Source organism: Festucalex cinctus, chromosome 2 (genome assembly GCF_051991245.1).
Source record: "Festucalex cinctus isolate MCC-2025b chromosome 2, RoL_Fcin_1.0, whole genome shotgun sequence".
Lineage (NCBI taxonomy): Eukaryota > Metazoa > Chordata > Actinopteri > Syngnathiformes > Syngnathidae > Festucalex > Festucalex cinctus.
In genome coordinates, this window is record NC_135412.1 from 3,027,463 (window position 1) to 3,046,621 (window position 19,159).

The 19,159-nt window shown below is 42.0% G+C and overlaps 1 protein-coding gene and 1 long non-coding RNA gene across 4 annotated transcripts in view; one reads left to right on the forward strand and one right to left on the reverse strand.

Moving 5' to 3' along the window:
• Positions 1-19,159, reverse strand: part of fignl2 (fidgetin like 2) — a 55,594-nt gene that overhangs the window by 26,281 nt on the left and 10,154 nt on the right. For 2 of the 3 annotated variants that reach the window (XM_077512186.1, XM_077512187.1), the window contains exon 2: positions 7,295-7,406. In XM_077512186.1, the coding sequence (XP_077368312.1) occupies positions 7,295-7,328 (34 nt within the window). In that variant the 5' untranslated portion in view covers positions 7,329-7,406. Of the gene's footprint in view, positions 1-7,294; positions 7,407-17,310; positions 17,393-19,159 lie in introns of those variants that run through there. The other variant, XM_077512188.1, reaches the window with a different exon arrangement.
• Positions 625-3,408, forward strand: LOC144013392 (uncharacterized). The gene is made up of 3 exons (XR_013282236.1): positions 625-807; positions 2,321-2,481; positions 3,330-3,408. It is a non-coding gene; the product is annotated as an uncharacterized LOC144013392 (long non-coding RNA).

A 19,159-nucleotide genomic window follows, 5' to 3' on the forward strand; every position in this document is an offset into this window, starting at 1 on the left:
CTGAAGCAACCCCCCTTCGCTCCCCGCTGTTTTAATGGATTTCGACAGAATATTGTGTTCTATTGTTATAAAAACATGGACGCTACCAATAGAAAGATTAGTCTCTCCTTTCATCAGGAAAAAAAAAAGTATATTTCTATCTGTTTCCGTTTTGCAGCAATTAGCATTAGAATATAGCTAAGTTTTATCATGATTCACAAATATGTTTAAAACTGTGGGGGAAACAGCTTGTTGCAACATGGCTGTGTTTGAGCTCTTATACTCTGCTGCCACCTGCTGGCCGTTTTTGTAATAACTACCATTGCTTCAACAGTTCTCTTAAGTTCAGAGGCTGCATCAAAGCCTTCTGTATGCTCTATCAAAAAACGAAAACAAAAAAAGTATTTGGAACACTGTTAATATTTAAAATAGAACGTATTTACACGTTTTTGGGAGCAAATGAGTTAATGTTATAAGGATGTTAATCCTTGTCATTTAGCCCAGGCATCCTTATTAAAGGAGTCTTTATTATGACTTTTTTTTGCATGGTGAAACTTGTACTCAGCGTTGAGAGAAATATGAGCAGCGGAGCGGGACACAGCTCACCAGGGTGTCTTTTTTGTTTTTGAAAGTGTCCAGCCTGTTGAAGAAGACCTGGACAAAGCAGGAGCTCGCTGAAAGCTGTCTGTTGTCCAACTAATCCTCACCGTCGCCATGTTGCCATTGACAACGCCAGCAAACAAGAGGCTCTTTCAGGAGCTGTTTTCCTCGCTGACACAATAACAGAATGACAACGAAAGAAGAAACCTAGAGCCCTATTTACGAAAGGTTTGCAAAACTTAATTGCTCATGCAAACAAACTGGACGCTTGGGGTGTGCTCAAAAAAATCGATACGGCAATATATCGTTGCGGGCCTCATTACAATACACATATCGATACGCAGGCGTCAGAATCGATATTGCTCGTCAACTTTAAATAGGCAGTTAGCGTTTGCAGCTTGCATTGTACCTAAAAAAAATATAAACCAGCAGCGTCTTTGAAGTTAATTGCCTTCAATTAATGCAAAAATAGCTCACCAGTGATTGGACACTGTGTCTTGCTAAGAAAAATTAGAGCAGAGGAAGAATATCAATATTTATTTACTTATAAACTTAACATGGCACGTGTTTCAATGTACCAAATTTCCTATATTTTGTTTAAAAAAACAAAAAATGTGTTACATGAAAAAAATGCTGTTTTTATTTCCCCAAATATTTCAAATAAGCACATTTTAGAGCTGTAATTTACAGAGTGTACACAATTAGACCAGGCATGCAGCTTGTTGGTAAACCAGAAGAGCTACTAACAAAAACATTTTTGTCATCTAGCATAATAAATATATCCTTTGGGTATACATATGACTGTTATTATAAAATGCAAGTAAATTAATGTAAAATATCGGGATACGTATCGCCCTGAAGATCATGTATTGGGATACATATGTATTGCGATACGTATCGTATCGTGACCCCTGTATCGTGATACGTATCGTATCGTGAGGTTGGCGGCAATACCCAGCCCTACTGGACGCACCCAGGTTTGCACCCGTCAAAAGGGCAATATTGCTGCACAATTTATTTTGGGTGTTCTGGGAGGACGACATACAAAATGCAGGAATTCATCACACAAAATGTGACTTCTCCTTAGACCTTAGACAAATTTAACAAGATTAACAAAGTCCAGCAATAACTCCTTCTTCCAGCATTGCACTATTCATCACAGAGAACAAACAGCTGCTGACACAGTTTTGCACCAGCAAAGATACACCGTGTAATTACAGGTTGCACATCATTCGGTACGGCAACAGTTGCGCTGTTGTTATGCTGCGTTCTCACCAAATCCGAAAAGCGAACTGGAACTCTTTCTTCGCGAGCGTTTCACCGCGTAGAGTGTTTTTGGAACGACTGGAAGGAAGTGTTCCAGTTTGCCTTTTCGGATTTGGTGAGAACGCAGCATAAGAGTGTGCTGATCACCATGATACCTAGTTTGTAGGGGTGCCTACAAAATAAAATGAAAAAAACTAGTTTGTCCATGATGATACAAGTACTTTCTTCACGAGCCAAAATTTCATTTATTTTCCCGAGACCAAGAGTTTTCCTCTGAGCAGAAGAAAAGCCGAACTGTGAAACCGCCAGCACGTAAGATCAGTCGTCCATGTCGTCACAGATGAATGCAATAAACACAAGCTCGGCATATCCACTTGTATCAGAGCGAAGGGTGAAATAGGCTCCGCCGGGTGATCTGCAATAAAATGGTTTCTCTGAGACCAGCCTCTTCTCCATTTTTTTTTTTCCCCACCAGGCTCTTTCCTTCCCTTTGAGCGCATTTGCTGACCAACAGAAAGGGAAGATGAATGCCTCCATTTCAGATGCCGAGGCCCCCCTTCTCTCATCTTCCTCAAGCCTGAATTCACATTAAACTTGTAATAGCATCCGACCCTGCGAGGCACCGTTCTCATTCAGGTGGGCCATGTTATATGAATGAGATTTGGTAAAATGCCAATATTTATGCACATACATTCTCACTCCCATCACGGCACCCGCCTCAGTTGTAAGGGAAGAGAGCAGCTGTCATTTCAAATATCAAATTATACAGAGGAACACACAAACAAGTGGAGATGTGACAAAATATTGCTTTTGCCATATAGTATTTAGTACAGTGTATGCCAAGATCACATATCGATACGCTGACCAACTGTGTCGTTGTATAACTGTATCCAATATTGTGACTAAACCACCAATTAAATCAGATTTCATTACATCACCTTTTCAACATGCAAATGAAGCAATTTATTGCTTTGTGTAATTAAACCAACAGCGCCAACGCTTTTTGAGAATGAACCTTAAGTCTCTTTTCACAATTGAGACACGCCTTTGAGTTTTAAGAGTATGTTGCAAGATTAATTTGATATTTGGGTGTGTCGGGATCATAGTTTGTCGTAAACTTCAGGGTTTAAACTACCGTATTACTAGGAAATTATTTAAAAAAATAAGTAAATGGAGAGCAGGGCATCAATTATGGTACTCATTTTTTTTTTTGTGTGACAGGGCTCTGTCACTACTACTGCATATCAAGGGTGTGTACTCATTACTTTTTGCCAAGACTAATTGATTACAAACATATGCAGGGTTTACGATTTGGATTATTGAAAATAACACAATTATTGAATAATCTACATATTTTTCCTTCTCCACTTCCAACGACATCACGACGGCTCATAAGTTGCACCGTTGCCAGTCTTACAAATAAGTGTGTGTACACAAATAGTGAGGCAGACCAAATGTTTCAATGCGCCACTGTAATAATGCAGGACAGGCCAGCCAGCTGACCATCCAACTGCACAGACATTCACAGAAAAAGTGCTACGGGACAAAAAAGTAAGTTGCAGCCTCTTCACACTGCGCAAGAAATGAGAAGCATCTCTGAAGGACACTTTCTCTCCTCTACCGTGCTTTAATTCAATCTCTCTGACAGGATAGTCGTGTCCCAGTGTCTGCCAGCAACGTAATCTTTTCAGTAATTGAGTTCCCAATCAGTCAACCATCAATAATGCATCTGGTCGAGAATCTGGCCCTGAGGATCACATTGCTAGAAGGAAGGTGGCTCTGCTCCAACAGAGCGGAACCATCTATTGGAGATGAAACGCTCACCAGTGTTGGGAAAACCGGCGTTCGGTAACTCTGTTCTTTTTTTCATAAATTGAATAATCTAACTAATTATTCTCCCCATATTTGAAATGTGTGGCGTTACAATTTATTTATTAGTTTCAAGGCTCGAAGTAAGCTTACAGTGTAAGTTCTAGTAAATCTATTCATGAAAATGTCTTTTGCGCACAGTGAGAGGCACTGTTGTTTGTTGCCTCGTCACAATAAAGGTGTCTTGACTGCTGGAATGCATAGTGATTTTTATTTTGAAGATACCGCGGGAAGCGGGTCTTGCCAGCGCCCCCTCAGGGTCCATCCTTGGTGGGTGCATTCTGTTACGATTTTTGAGGTGGAATGAGAGATGTGGACCCAAATGTGAGGAGACTGATCAGACAGAGTTAATGAGTAATGTAGGATGATTAATTGACAAGTGGGCAGGAAAAACAAGATTTGGACTGGACTGGACTTGACTAACGTGACTTGACTTGACGTGACTTGACGTGACTTGACGTGACTGGACGTGACTTGACGTGACTGGACGTGACTTGACGTGACTGGACTTGACGTGACTTGACGTGACTGGACGTGACTTGACGTGACTGGACGTGACTTGACGTGACTGGACGTGACGTGACTTGACGTGACTTGACTTGACGTGACTTGACTTGACTTAACGTGACTTGACGTGACTTGACGTGACTGGACTTGACGTGACTTGACGTGACTGGACTTGACGTGACTTGACTGGACTTGACTGGACGCACGCTCTAATTGAATGTTTCCAAAGGCCCAAGCTGTTTTCAGGAGAGGAGAGCGCTTCCGTGCTCTCGGCAGTGAATAGGCGCATAATGGAAAAGTTTCAAGGGAAATGTCGAGAGACATCACAGTTATCGAAGCGCCTTCATAAAGCGTTTGCTGTTGTGTAAAGATCTTGTGAAAGAGCCAATGTAAATGGGGACACCCACACGCAGCTCACTTTTCAATTGCCAGCGCATGCCAACACATCAATTAGTGACTAGACCACAGCCCTCCAAGGTTAAACTGTACAGCTGTCTGAATGATTTTCAATTATACAGCCAGGGAGCTGCCCCCCCCACCCCCGGACAACCTAACGACTCCTCCCTTCCTCCTTGCTTGCAGAGAGTCATTTACAATACTGAACACCTCCCACCGATCACCACCTTCCCTCCCTGTCCTGCAGTGTTATCTCTGTTTTCACTCGTTATGGACCAACTGACCTGGAAAATCTCTGTCCAGATATATCACGCAGACCACATTAAACATTTGATTGATACATTGCCATCATTGGAAAATCTCAACTTCCGAGATTTGCTCCTGGAGAACTCCCCTGTCGCACCGTCCCTTTACCCTTGGCTCTGCAAGATGAATGGCTCATTTACGTCCTCATTACAGCAGCACATTACCCGTTCAGCCGGCAAATACTGTACACCCGCCAGAAAATAAATCACATCGTGAAAATGTTCATCAATCTCCATAAGCATCTGTATGTAATCTGTTTGATCGTAAAAGATTATGACGAAGGTTTTAATGTAGCGAGTGGCAAATTAGTGTCACGTGAAGACGGTAATCGCTCTGCGAATGTGCAGCCAGAGGAGAATGTTAGGTGTTAATGTCAAGTGAGGATGTATCTCTGCGTTCTGAAGTCTGAGCTCAATGCTGTGGTTGGGTTGCATTGGACCCCAAAATGTCACCAAACAAGCAATTTTAGAAAAGCAATTCGGTGCTTTGAGACAAGAAAACAACAAATTGCAAGGTGGGGTTTTACACCACAAAAGAACACTGTTCCCATCTGGAGGTTAATTCAATCCAGTTTAAGGTTGCCGTCAGGCTCAGGTCTGCGGTGTGACATTGTGAGGGAGAGGTAATTACATTTCGGTCCAGTTGGGTGACTCAGCGTCTACGCAGAGGTTGCAGTCCATGGCCTCCGCCTATAGACCACCGCCAACAACAGAACGTCCGACTCTAGACAAACTCCTGACCAGATGCAAATTTAGCCACTTTTGGGGGGTGCAAGTAAACGATAGCATCCCCAAAAATGTAGAGTATATACTGTATATATTGATATATTTTTACTATGTTCATTTTCAGAAGCTAGGAAATTAGAAATATATAAGCCATACAGTTTAAAAGTAATATTTAAAGGTGCCCTCATATGAAATGTTCACTTTTGTTTTTTACATAAGTATGCCTTACCATAGCCTGACTAAGTCCCCAAAGTTGTGAAATAAACAACCCATGTTTCCCTTTCCAACGGGCGTTTGTTTCACATTAGCTCAAACAGCACTCTCAAATGGGCTGTTTTAGCAGGTCGGTTTTACACGTCACTAGCCCCACCGTTTTCGGTTTTACACATCACTAGCTCAGCGAGAACTACACCCTCACAATTTTTTGCGTTTGAGTTGAGTTGCGTTTGAGTTGAGTTGAGTTGCGTTTGAGTTGAGTTGTGTTTGAGTTGTGTTTGAGTTGAGTTTGAGTTTGAGTTGAGTTGCGTTGCGTTGCGTTTGAGTTGAGTTGCGTTTGAGTTTAGTTGAGTTGCGTTTGAGTTGAGTTGTGTTTGAGTTGTGTTTGAGTCGAGTTGAGTTGAGTTGCGTTGCGTTTGAGTTGAGTTGAGTTGCGTTTGAGTTGAGTTTGAGTTTGAGTTGAGTTGAGTTGCGTTGCGTTTGAGTTGAGTTGAGTTGAGTTGCGTTTGAGTTGAGTTGATTTGCGTTTGAGTTGAGTTGAGTTGCGTTTGAGTTGAGTTTGAGTTGCGTTTGAGTTGAGTTGAGTTTGAGTTGAGTTGAGTTGCGTTTGAGTTGAGTTGCGTTGCGTTTGAGTTGAGTTGAGTTGCGTTTGAGTTGAGTTGATTTGCGTTTGAGTTGAGTTGAGTTGCGTTTGAGTTGAGTTTGAGTTGCGTTTGAGTTGAGTTGAGTTTGAGTTGAGTTGAGTTGCGTTTGAGTTGAGTTGAGTTGCGTTTGAGTTGAGTTGAGTTTGAGTTGAGTTGAGTTGCGTTTGAGTTGAGTTGAGTTTGAGTTGAGTTGAGTTGAGTTGCGTTTGAGTTGAGTTGAGTTGCGTTTGAGTTGAGTTGATTTGCGTTTGAGTTGAGTTGAGTTGCGTTTGAGTTGAGTTGAGTTGCGTTTGAGTTGAGTTGAGTTGAGTTGTGTTGCGTTCACTTGTACACAAACGGATTCTGACAGGGAGAAAAATTCGGAAATCAAAATAGAGACCTCAAGGAGGTATGTGAAAAATCTCAAAATTGACATTTTTGCCCAAATGATCTATTATGATTCACACAAAACCAATCTCCCCGACATGCGAACCCTTTTACCGGAGTGGGTCACATATGGTCTCAATAGAGTACATTAGAGGTGTGTTTTCAATGATTAAATAAAGAAAATAATTGCTGATCATAACCTGAGTAATGTGTACCTGTCATGATTTGGGGACCTCATTTATGTTTAATAAAAAAAAAAAAAAAAAATCTTTGGACTTTCTCCACTGCACTTGGGTCCACCTTCCCTCAACCGCACCACGCAAACGTAAGAGTCAACAAACGGAAGAGTCAGGCCAAGCTAACAAAATGCTTTTGAAACATTTATTGTGTATTCTAGTTTACTTCTGCGTTGTCACTTACCGGCTTTGAGGCTTGTGGAGTTATTGGTTGACATTCATTGCCTGTTAGGCATTGGACGCATGCAGGTTGTTTCATGGTCAGTGGAAACACAACCAGATGGGATATGCGCCACCTGAAATGAAATAGTGTCAAAAATTGGATATCAACATTTAAAACAGTATTGGGCACTCGCGGCGTGAATCCAGCCTTAATGCACCCGAGAACAGAGTTTGCAATAGCTTTATTGCTTTGCTGAGGCTCTCAATTCATTTGTGTTTATGTTGTACTTGTCAATTGTGTACTATTGATCGGGCTCTGGTGAAACTTGTGACTAAAGCTTAGTCGTATCCCCGTAGAATAAATCACGGTATTGACCCTGTGCTTATCAATAAAGGTAATGACAAACATCTGGCCCCACCTTTAATGGAATCGACGGAGTCTTCCTGGCAGCGGCCCCACATTGGCCATGCATAGATTGCCTTGATCTTTCCAGTGGGAACCCTCTCTTAATATGCAAATGAGATGGGATGAATGCAATCGCCCTCAAACGCAATGCTGACATTGAATAGGGAGACAAAAAAAAATCCCTGTAGAAAAACCCTGTAAACAGCAATAGAAATACCTCAGATTGTCTGCTGACAATCGGTCTGCTTATTGTGTTTTATTCAAGGAAATAGCTCCGACACAGTGTATCTATGTCCGTGCAGGAATAAGTGGAAAGATCAAATCAATGGTCACTTCACAAAGGTCCAAGGGTGCTGAGTTGGACATTTGGAGTGGCCTGCAGAGGCAGCACTTTGTCCCGTGTGTCCTGGCTGGAGGAGTGTGTGTGTGCATGCTTGCATATATATATATATATATATATATATATATATATATATATATATATATATATTTACTTTTGCAAGGCCCACAGAATATTGTGTAAAAGTATGTAACGATATCCGAACATCACGATACGATACTATCACGATATGAAGGTCACGATACGATAATTATCACAATTTTGTGGGGGGCGTTGCCAATATTTAAAAAAGATCACAATATTGTAAAAAAAAAAAAAAAAAAAAAAAAAAAAAAAAAAAAAAAAAAAGAGAGAGAGCTCATACTAAAAAAAAAAAAGCACAATATTGTGCTTTTGTACATAACAGAAATGCATATAAAGCACCTACAATCTCTAATAACAATATTGAGGCACTTACTTGCTAATGCAAGCACACATTGATCACTTCACAAGCAAATTAGGTTCCCCTTTCTGACAATTAGCATAGATATTAAACATAGAAGGCCAAAACATCCCTCATGAAAGTAAAATTGCACTAATAAACTAGCCACTAGAGGGTGCTAGAACTGCACAAATGGAAATCAACCTGACTTTTTTTTAAACAGATGTGTTCCTTTTAAATATTGTGAACATGACGACGACGATATTGTGGCAGCGTTAATATCACGATATCACGATATTGCTCATCGTGACATCCCTAGTGACAACCAGTAAAGTTTTATCAGCACCTCATAAAACTCTTTTCCCATCTCTCCAGGTTTCTATCTTCTATCCTGACGGGCTTCCACCTCATTTCGTAGATGGGTTGGAGGCCAATGAGGGAGCGACCAATAAAAGTAGAGAGAAACGCATAAAACATTTTTACAAGAATAATTTCATTATGAGCGGCTTTAGGGCCTTTTGTGTGTGTAAGATCTGGCATGCACTCATGAATAGGACTAAAGCAGCCGTGACAAATTGACACCTACACGTGTTACAGTTCATCTGGTTTAAAGTCAGACTAATGCAAAAATACTTGAGCCGACTTGCAAATCCCACAAATAGCAGCAGAAGGAAGAAGAATGAGGACGAGATGACAAAATGTCCATGTCATGCCTTCAGTTACATACCGTATTCAAGTTCAGGAACCAAAAAAAATGGTTGTGCTTGTTATTATTATGAACTGAGAAGCCCGGAACCTTCTCATTCCCCACCAATCCTGTTACTTGCTGGGATTTGTTCTGCTGCCTCTATAAAAGATTAGTCCTCCAGGAAAAAGAATGGACTTGATTAGCTAGACAGCAATTTAATGGGATTGTCAGAGGGCCTGCAATAAATCAGCTTTTGTGATTAAATGGGATCTCCAGTAAAAGTTGCATATCTCCAAATCAATAACTATTGAATGCCTCTCCCTTTGTTCCAGGCAAAGGTAAAAGGGGAGAGAAAAAATAAATTAAAAAAAAAAAAAAAGACAAGAGAAGCAAAGCCAAAAATTTCCGGTAGGTTAATGACCTGTTCTCTGCTTGAAGCAGCTTACACCGTCAGCAGGGATGCAAGAGAGGAGGGGTCTTTTTTTATGGGAAGATTTGTATTTAGAGTAAAGCATCATGGAAAGGTGGAAAGGGGAATTGAGTAAAAGCCAGTATACTTTAAAAAAGTGGACGTAAACATATACAGTACTGTATGTACTCGGGGTGTGAATTGCCTAGTACCTGACGATTCGATTCGTATCACGATTCACAGGTCACGATTCGATTCCGATTAATCCCGATACGAATTTATAAGTCGATTGTTGCGATTTTTTTTCATTCAAATTTAGAAAATACTAATCAGTAAGCTTGTAGAGTGTAAGATTTATATGAAAATGTATTATTTATTTATCTGAAATTTCAGTCTTATAGAGGTTGTAATCTGTTTCATGTTTGAACAGCATTAAAATAAAATATTAAGGCTTAATGTTCCGTTCATAAAACATTCTTCCATGCTCAAGGTGTGAATCCTAACCCGAAGTCAGACGTTTTGTTGAATATTTTTCCATTAAAAATGGAAGTTTAAAAAGCGATTCACACACACACACAAAAAAAAAAAATAAAAAAAAAAAAAAATAAAAAAAAAAAAGACAATGATGATAAGACGTTGAATCGGTAAGACTACCGAATGAACAATTCTGAGCTCTCTTTAAAAAAAAAAAAAAAAAAAAAAAAAGATTTTTTTTATTGAATCGATTCGAGAATCGCGCGATGTAGTATCGCGATATATCGCCGAATCGATTTTTTTTAACATCCCTAGTATGTACCCATATATGACCACATTTGAGGGATTGTGTCGGAGTCCAGGCCTTTGCCTCTAAAACGGAACAAGATGCTCAGGACAAACATTGGAAGCCAAACGAGCAAATTCATATCAGCAGCAATTGCATCCCTTCACGGATATGGTAAATATAACGATATAAACTTAAGTTTACAAAATATTATTAGTCCATTAGAAAAGCTAAATTGATACAATACATAACAATGATAAAACAAATGTGAATTAGGATGGCATTCATTATGCAAATCTCAAGTCAGATTTAAAAGACAAGACTCCCTGGTGCAAAATAGTGCAAAAAAAAAAAAGCTGCACCACAGTGTCTTTCTCGTCATACTTCGAGAGAGAACATGCCAGAGCAAATAATAATAATAATAATAATAATAATAATAATAATAATAATAATAATAATAATAAAGCCTACCTGCATGACTGTAGTTCAGCTCTGGTACTTGAGAAAGTAGCCTGCAGGTGTAATGTGTTATACTACAACAATGTATGTATTGTAAAACCAGAGAAACAGAAACAAACAAACATACTCATGTTTCAAGTTTGGTTGTCATTCTTATGTTGAAGCAGCAAAGGGCGGAAATTGGTACTAAAAAGTAACTGATTAGTTACTTTTTGAGTAATTTAGTTACTTTGACAGTAATGTAACTAGATTACCTTTTTGAGGAGTAATCAGTAATCACATTACTTTTTCAAGTAATCTGTGACAACACTAATGTTTCGTGACTAATGTAGACACCTGATGCATTGCGAAATTTTGCCTTTGCATCATGTTAGCCACGTTAGCTTTGCAGCTGTAGCTCGTTGGTTAGCAGAGGCTGCTGCAGAAGAGTGTAACACGCATTCCCCAAAACAGCGAACGGAGGCAGGCATTACGACTTTTTCCACCATCTTTTGCGCTGCCCATACATTTATGGCATTTCTGTCACACTGAGCAGTGCGCACAGAAGGGATACGAAGACGTCAACATCAGCATGCATTAATTTACCATGGATGGATGGTAAGGTCCAACTCTACCTTCGGGCAAATTCAAACCTCATATTGAATATACCGTCTCTACCGCGCATGCCTAAGCCAAACTAAGCCTAACATTAACCAGCACCCATTGATCTGAACGTTAGGTTCAACAGAAAATCATATTGACTTGTGTGTATTTTTCTGGGCTAAACAGGCATGAGATTTGGACTGTGTGTTGGGAATCCAAAGGTTGAAGGATTTATTGACATTGTGGGTCGTATTGTGCGTTTACAGCACTCTCCCGCCCCCACCCCTTCCAAAGTATGACGCACATGAAAGCGTATCAAATGCAAAAAAGGAAGACATTAGTGATGGGCATTCTTTTAGGTGAACTGAATCACTCGAATCAGTTCATTTAAAAGAACCGTTCAAAAGATTTGTTCACCGAATCATTAAACACATGATAATGAAAGCTTGTCCCCAGTCATCCAGCATCCGTGAGTAGTTCCTTCCTTGGCAAATCGTGAACCACTTGTGGCAAGACTACACTCACTCACTCACTGAACTGGTGTGGTAGTACGTTCACTTAATGAATCGTGCACGAACGGGAAATGGAGGTAGCACGTTCACTCACGGACTCGTTCGCGAACCGGAAATGGCAACACGCTCATTCACTGAATCGTTCGTGAACCGGAAATGGCAACACGCTCATTCACTGAATCGTTCGTGAACCGGAAATGGCAACACGCTCATTCACTGAATCGTTCCTGAACTGGAAATGGCAACATGTTCACTCACTGACTCGTTCATTCACTGACTCGTTCGCGAACCGGAAATGGCAACACACTCATTTACTGAATCGTTCCTGAACCGGAAATGGCAACACGTTTCACTCACTGACTCGTTCACGAACCGGAAATGGCAACACGCTCTTTCACTGAATCGTTCCTGAACTGGAAATGGCAACATGTTCACTCACTGACCCGTTCACTCACTTACTCGTTCACGAATTGGAAATGGCAACACGTTCACTCACTGACTCGTTCATGTTTTCGCGAACGGGAAGCTTCCTCAGTGACTCGTTCATAAACACCAATAGCGAGACTGCGTGTGGAGTAAAATCCTGCCCACATCTGACGCTAGCTGCTGATTGGTCGTTCGCAAAGACTGACGGCATGAGCGTGGCTGCTCTCAAATGAACTGAGAAAACAACGAATCACTTCAAGAACTGACCCGTTCACTCGCGTTCACTGAAAAGATTCGTTCTTTTCGAGAAGACATCCTTGCATGAAAAAGGTGACTCAGCTCCACGTCTGGCGAGCATCTGCATGTCTGCGGCTCTGCTCTGTATCTCACCACTCGACTTCACACGTCATCAGCTTTTAGGGTTGGAAGGGCGTTCCAGGTCCTACCAGCCTGCTCTACATTCCAGCTGCTTTGATAATAGAGGTGGCGTGGAGGGGAGGGAGATCCCTGTGTCTGTCCATCATCAGCATTTCTTCTGTTCTCTACCGCAAGCTCAAAATGCACAAACACGTGCACACGTGAACACATGCTCGCACATCCAGACGTACGCACGCTGCACACTACCCTGACCTCCCCCGACTAAGTGGAATTCCCCAGCCCTGGACAATGTTTCATTTCTTTGCTGGCCACATCTCTAATAGCTTGATGGAGGCACAATGGGGAGAACGTTACAGCACTGAAAAGACAGACAGGATTCGCGTTCACATCGGGATGAAGATGTTGCGATGAAACCACGTTATTGGTCGAAGGTGTGCGGTTTGACTCCTGACTTGTAGCCATGCCGTCACTATTCAGCCATCTTGCCGGAATGAGCGAAGGACGCCACACAAGTGGACACGGCAGGCAGCCTTGGATATTGTCCAGACCCCGTCAAGAAGAAGACGTCTCATACAATGTGGCCAGCACTCAATTCCAACTCCCTATTGAATTGTGATTGCCACTGAGCGGCGGGGCTCTGCTCTTTGTCTCGTCGTCCATCTCGCTACCTTTCACTTTGACGTAATCACGCATGTGCACCGTCAATGTGGCCCCCCCGGTCCTATGAAGGTTTGTACAAGACAGAGAGCAGCCATTCACACAGTGATAGGAAGATGTAAAGACTTGAGTGAATGTTTTCGCCATTTTTTTTTTTTAATTGCAACAATTCCAACATTTGTGAATCTTTCATGTGGATCCGGTGCGGCGCAGGAAGACACGCCCCTCTCCTCAGAGACTAGGAAAAACAAAACGCAACGCCCTGAGAGTACAACCACAACTTTTTAACAAAGACTGCACCTATCAGCTTGTATCTTCCCTTCAGTGTGGAGTGTTCGCCCCGAACATGCCACAGTTTCTTGAGGAGGGGAATCGTGCTATGCACGAGCTTTACTCGGGGCTGCAGTTATGCTTTTGGCCAGAGGTGGCAGTCGCAAGTAAAAAATCATCAGCAACATAAAACTACCGGTAATTCATACCTGTTAGAAGACGATTTAATACATATCTCAATATTTGGGGTGCAATACATTTCAAGGATGGCACATTTTAAAATGTAACAATTTGATTCTGTTTGGTCGAATAAAAAAAAATGACTTTGTGATTCTAACCAGCCTTTGTAATTCCTAAGGTACACATTACTCGTCTGACTCGGTTTACCAATCAGGGCAAGCGGGGAGCCTTGATTGCTGCATCGGCTTCAGCTGTGGTCATTATTGGCCACAGTTTAAAAAGGCTGGTGGTCAGTTTGACTCTTGCTCTGGCTTTGTGTGTTTGCCCATTTTGTTTGTTTGTGGTTCAGGCTGTTTGTGTATATTTCCCCCGCTTTGTTAATTAGTTTCATTAGCCAGCCCTGATACCTCTTGTGTTGTTTGTTCCGCTGTCCTTTTTCCTTCAATTTATCCATAAGTTCATCTGGTCATTCAGCCAGCTGTTTGAGTGAAATGCTTGAAAGACAGTGAGAGCATCATGGTGGGTCGATGACCTCGAAGTGCCGTTTGAGCTCCAAACCTATGATGCTTTTATAGCCAAGACCACCAACTCTCCACCACAGCCCCTCTTCTTCAGTCTATAATGGAATGGCTCAAAGCCATTCTCAGCTGCAGGACATTTTATGATAGCCACAAGGTGCAGGCTGACCATGAACCAGCCCCCACAACACCGCACTGAACGAGAGCTGGCGAATGGTAGGACAGGTGCGACGGTGGGTTTATCTCAGGTGTTATGAGCCACTTTTAATAGAGATTTGATCGAGGATAATTGCTTGCGGGGTTGTCACAGATGGTGCTGCTCATCTGTTAACAACGGCCAGGGCACGGCTCTGTCAAGGACATTTTTTTTTTTTACCGCTCTCATCTCTTCATCTCAGACGCACAATGCCAGATGTGCTACGATTGCTCATTGTAATTGGCAACCATACAGGGTTCGCAACAACGTGGATTACGATTGAATGAATGGCTGATCGAGTCAAAGGAAGTCGAGATTTGAATCATCCATGCGATGTGGTGGTCTCGCCACGTGATGTGCGGAGTTAGGACCCAAACGCAGACGTGACGCGGGCAGGAGTTGGGTTAACGGAGATTCTTTATATACAAAATACCAAGCAACAACAGGGAGCCGAGCTGGATTCAGATGGCCTCAAACCAAACAATTGATGACGAAACTTTGACTAAGAACCTTGAGTGGGCTGGATGCAAAGAAAACTCAATTGTACTGACATGAGTCTCACTCAGTAACTCCAGCTAGAACTCAATTCTATATGACAGAATAAGGGCCTACATGACAAAATAAGAGTGACACATACAGGACCATAGCAACTGACAACATTATCATCACAAGGGACAAATACTGATCAACATCAACTGAGAGAGCAGGACTGGATGCATGGAAAAAAAACAGCATGAATGACAAAATAAGTGTGCAGAGACAAACAAAGAGAGGCTAATACAGTACCATAGCAACTGCATAGTTAATTGCTGATCCTAAAAACGATTTGATCCGCGATTCAAATCCTTGATCCGAGCCGAACATGGCTTTTGTGATCCGTTGCACTACTACTAGGTACTATTTGAATTTCTCATCCTTCAACAGTTTTAGACTTGAAGGTAACTGTTTTTTCATTTGAAAAAAAAAAAATCATTCATTTAGATTTAAAATTAGCTTGAACTGTGTTAAACGAGATTGTACAACGTCAAAGGCAGACTGTAAAGATTTAAAAGCATTTTCAATTACCCCGGAAGAACAATAAATAACTGTCATCTGCATGCAGATCCCTGAGGGACACCTTTAGAAACATGTAAGTAAGGGGATGACAACTCGAATGAATACAGTATATCAAACAAGATTGATGCCATCTGAGGGTGAGCAATATGCATCAAATGCACATTAGGGAACCCAGCGTTAGATCATTAGGGGGCAGGAATCATTTCCGAAAAAGCATCTCCACACCAGAACCCACACACGGTCAGAGACAGAGCTAAAAGTCAGAGTGTGGTGATTGAATAATTGCCATTTCAGCTAGCTTTTGTTTCTGAGTGGATGCAAAAAAAAAAAAAAAAAAAAATGCTGAAAGGGTTAAATGTTGGCGAAAAAAATAGGGAGGGTATAAAAGGCTCATTGTAGGGGCCAGAAGTGTCTCCAGAAAGGAGGGGAGAGAAAAGAAAGCCGCCACTGGCAAGCCACCCCATTCCCATTGTAGTGGAAGGGAGTGCAGCCACGCATGACAGATGTCCCTGCCCATTGTTTCCACAGCACCCTCCTCTCGGCCGCTTCCATTTTCAAGAATTCCATGAGACAGCCTTGGTCTGTTCAAGGCGGTCAGCACGCACAGTAAGTGAAAGAAAGTGGTCTGATGTGACAAACGGACATTAAGACACGGTAAAGGTATGTACAGGACGTATCGTATCTCAATGTTTGAGTGACCCAGACGTCCAAGAAAAAGAATCGAACCAACATTTGGGCGAAAAAGTTACAACAATACTTTGGCATTCTTAACAGCAATGCGAGCACACAGAAGTGGGTCTAACTTCCGCCAGCATCAACGGCTTTTGGACTTGAGCGGAAGTCATTGTGAAATAAGCACACGCACTTATCAAAGACGAACGCTTCCAAAGTGTTTCCGGACTGTCAATGTACTTGAAATAAAGAAGAGCATTGAGCCACTTCTTCAGGAAATACAGCAATTGAAGAAAGCGACACGAGAAAAAAAAAATCGACGCATTGTTGCCCTGGAACAAAATGTGGCTGATTTGGAACAGAATCTTCGTATCAACGATGTGATAGCCACAGGTATCAAGATCGTCACAAGCTTCGTGGTAAACATGTCTACATCAACGAAAATCTCACCAAACGCAATGCTGAAGGGGCGACAAATAGAAAAAAATGGACATATTGAAAGTACGTGGACAAAAGACTGCCGAATTTTTATTCAAACTAAAGATAACTCTGGTCAACAAAAAACACGAATTGTGAAAACTGGAGGAATTGCATGAGCATGAGAGACATCAACAACAGTAATTTACATCACTAATTACCCAAAACTGGATTTGTATATGATGACTTGTTGACATTGCCAAGGCTAACTCTTGTTTATACACATTGATAACATGTATTGTTGTTCCCATATGAATCTAAAGATTGTCTGGCTCTAATTCTGTTTGGACATTTGTTGTAACAGTCGAGGCTACATGATAAGGCTGCACTGTGGCTACGACGAATCTGCCGTCAATACGCAAAATGGGGGTTGGTGGTCTGGTGCCTGGAGTGCGGCTGGCGTGGGCCGCTCTGCTGGGTGAGCTGGTCTTGGTCGCCCTCCTCTAACAACAACTACAAGTAGCAACAGTGATGCTAGCTGACCAGAATCGAGGCAAAATTGCTAAAAGCAATGGGCCGAATGCAAGCCGATCTACTCTTCTGGAAGCCACAACATGTGTGAAAGCTGCTCCGAGGTCAGCGAAGACGCTACTGGTGAAAGAGAAGAAACGTGCTTGCTTTGGCTGCTCACCTGACGGGGTGGGCCTGCTGATGGCGTCTGTGCGTTTCATTCGTACATTCATCATAATTCCTTGATCATGGAACCAGTCCAAAGTGTTCACCCATCCACCATAAATTCTGACATTTAGCAGCTTGGGAAAACAAAAAAAACAATCACAAGGTCAAATTCATTTGTAAGCATACAAATGGTTAAAAAAGAATAAATAAATAAAATAAAACAGGCATATCCTCAAATTGGGCTGTGAAAGCCTAATCGACGTGTTAAGTGAAGCACAGGTGGAAGCCCTTCAGAAAACAGAGTGGAGGTAAGCTGTTTTGACAAAATGGCCGCGTTCTGCATTCCCCCATTCCGCAGCCCACCATGTGGCAAGCCCACGGAGATGGCTCATTGGCCTGTCAGTCAATGCAACAGTGTTCCAGTGGGAAGTGAGCACAACAATGGCCCTGTCTGGTTAATGGCCAAGAGGAGTAGTAGACAATCATTCATTGCTATGCCTTACTAGCACACTGTCTGCTCGCCAGCCTATTCTCCATTCAGTCACAGGCGACACTCGCTTACTCCGACTCGAAGCAACTCCCCCCCCCCCCCCCCCCCCCCCCCCCCCCAGCTGCCTGGTAACGTTCATGATTCACACACTCACGCATTCCAATGCATGAGAGTGACAGAGAGGGATGCAAAATCTTTTTGAAAGCAATAAATGTTTACCAGGTGGATGAATGCCTGCCTGTTAAATCATTTGCAACTAACACTGAATCAGCACACAGTCCATCTATCAAAACCTAATCAAATGCTGTGATTTCTACAAGACCAAAACAAAACAGTGGCTGTCCCTTTGGGTCTCCAGCGATTCGGTTTATGCTTCTGCCATGTAGACTATGAACCTGTCCTACACTGAATTTAAAGGGGAATGAGCGGAGCCGCTTCCACCTGCCAAAAAGCAAGTTGTCTGTGATCATTCCTACAACAGCGCAAATACCCGTCTCTAACTTGGTTTGGTTGATTCATTTTTTTCTAATTTCGGACACATTACAGCTTACATCAATCAAATCGCATCATTTGCAACATTGATATCCGAAAGAAGGGCTGATGGGTAGAAGCTGAGGCTTATTCGAGACCCGTCCCCATCGACCATTACTATAACGCATCAGTCATACGCATTATTTAGAATAGTCATTGATTATTATCGTTATCCATCCAATACTATCCCAGACACTGCTCGCTCAGTTCCTCTTGAATGTCCGTGTGTAGATTGTGGCTAGTCCCGGTCATTTGGAACTGGTAAATCTGTCCCCAGACGCCACCAGCAGGCGAGCAGCCAAGGCAAGCGCAATTCTTCTCTTTCACCAGTAGCGTCTTCGCTGACCTCGGATCAGCTTTCACACATGTTGTGGCTTCCAGAAAAGTATTATTAGTAGTATTATTGTGAATACCATACTGACAGCATTAACTTGCCCAATATATTTGGATAAATTTATGTAGCACTGTCGTGCATCTATCCATTGAATGGCGCCCACTGAAAGTTTTATCATAGACCGCACTTACAGTACACACACATAAAGTAGACTGCAGTGGCGTCGTGAGTACGTTGACGCCGCAGCCATATTGGATGAGGCAAAGTGAAGCTATTTGTAAAGATGCCTCCTTCTGTTTCTCCTTGGAGATGTATCATAAAGCCACAACTCATTGGATTAATAAGGAATTATTATTACCTTTGATTATATTATCCCATTCAAAGTCAATCTTACTATTTTTGCCGATGTAATGGCAAATACAATTGCCACATCCAATAGGGCGGATGCGCTGACATATTGCTTCGAACGGGCCACCTGTTTGAACGGTGTCGGCAGCAGAATTAAAA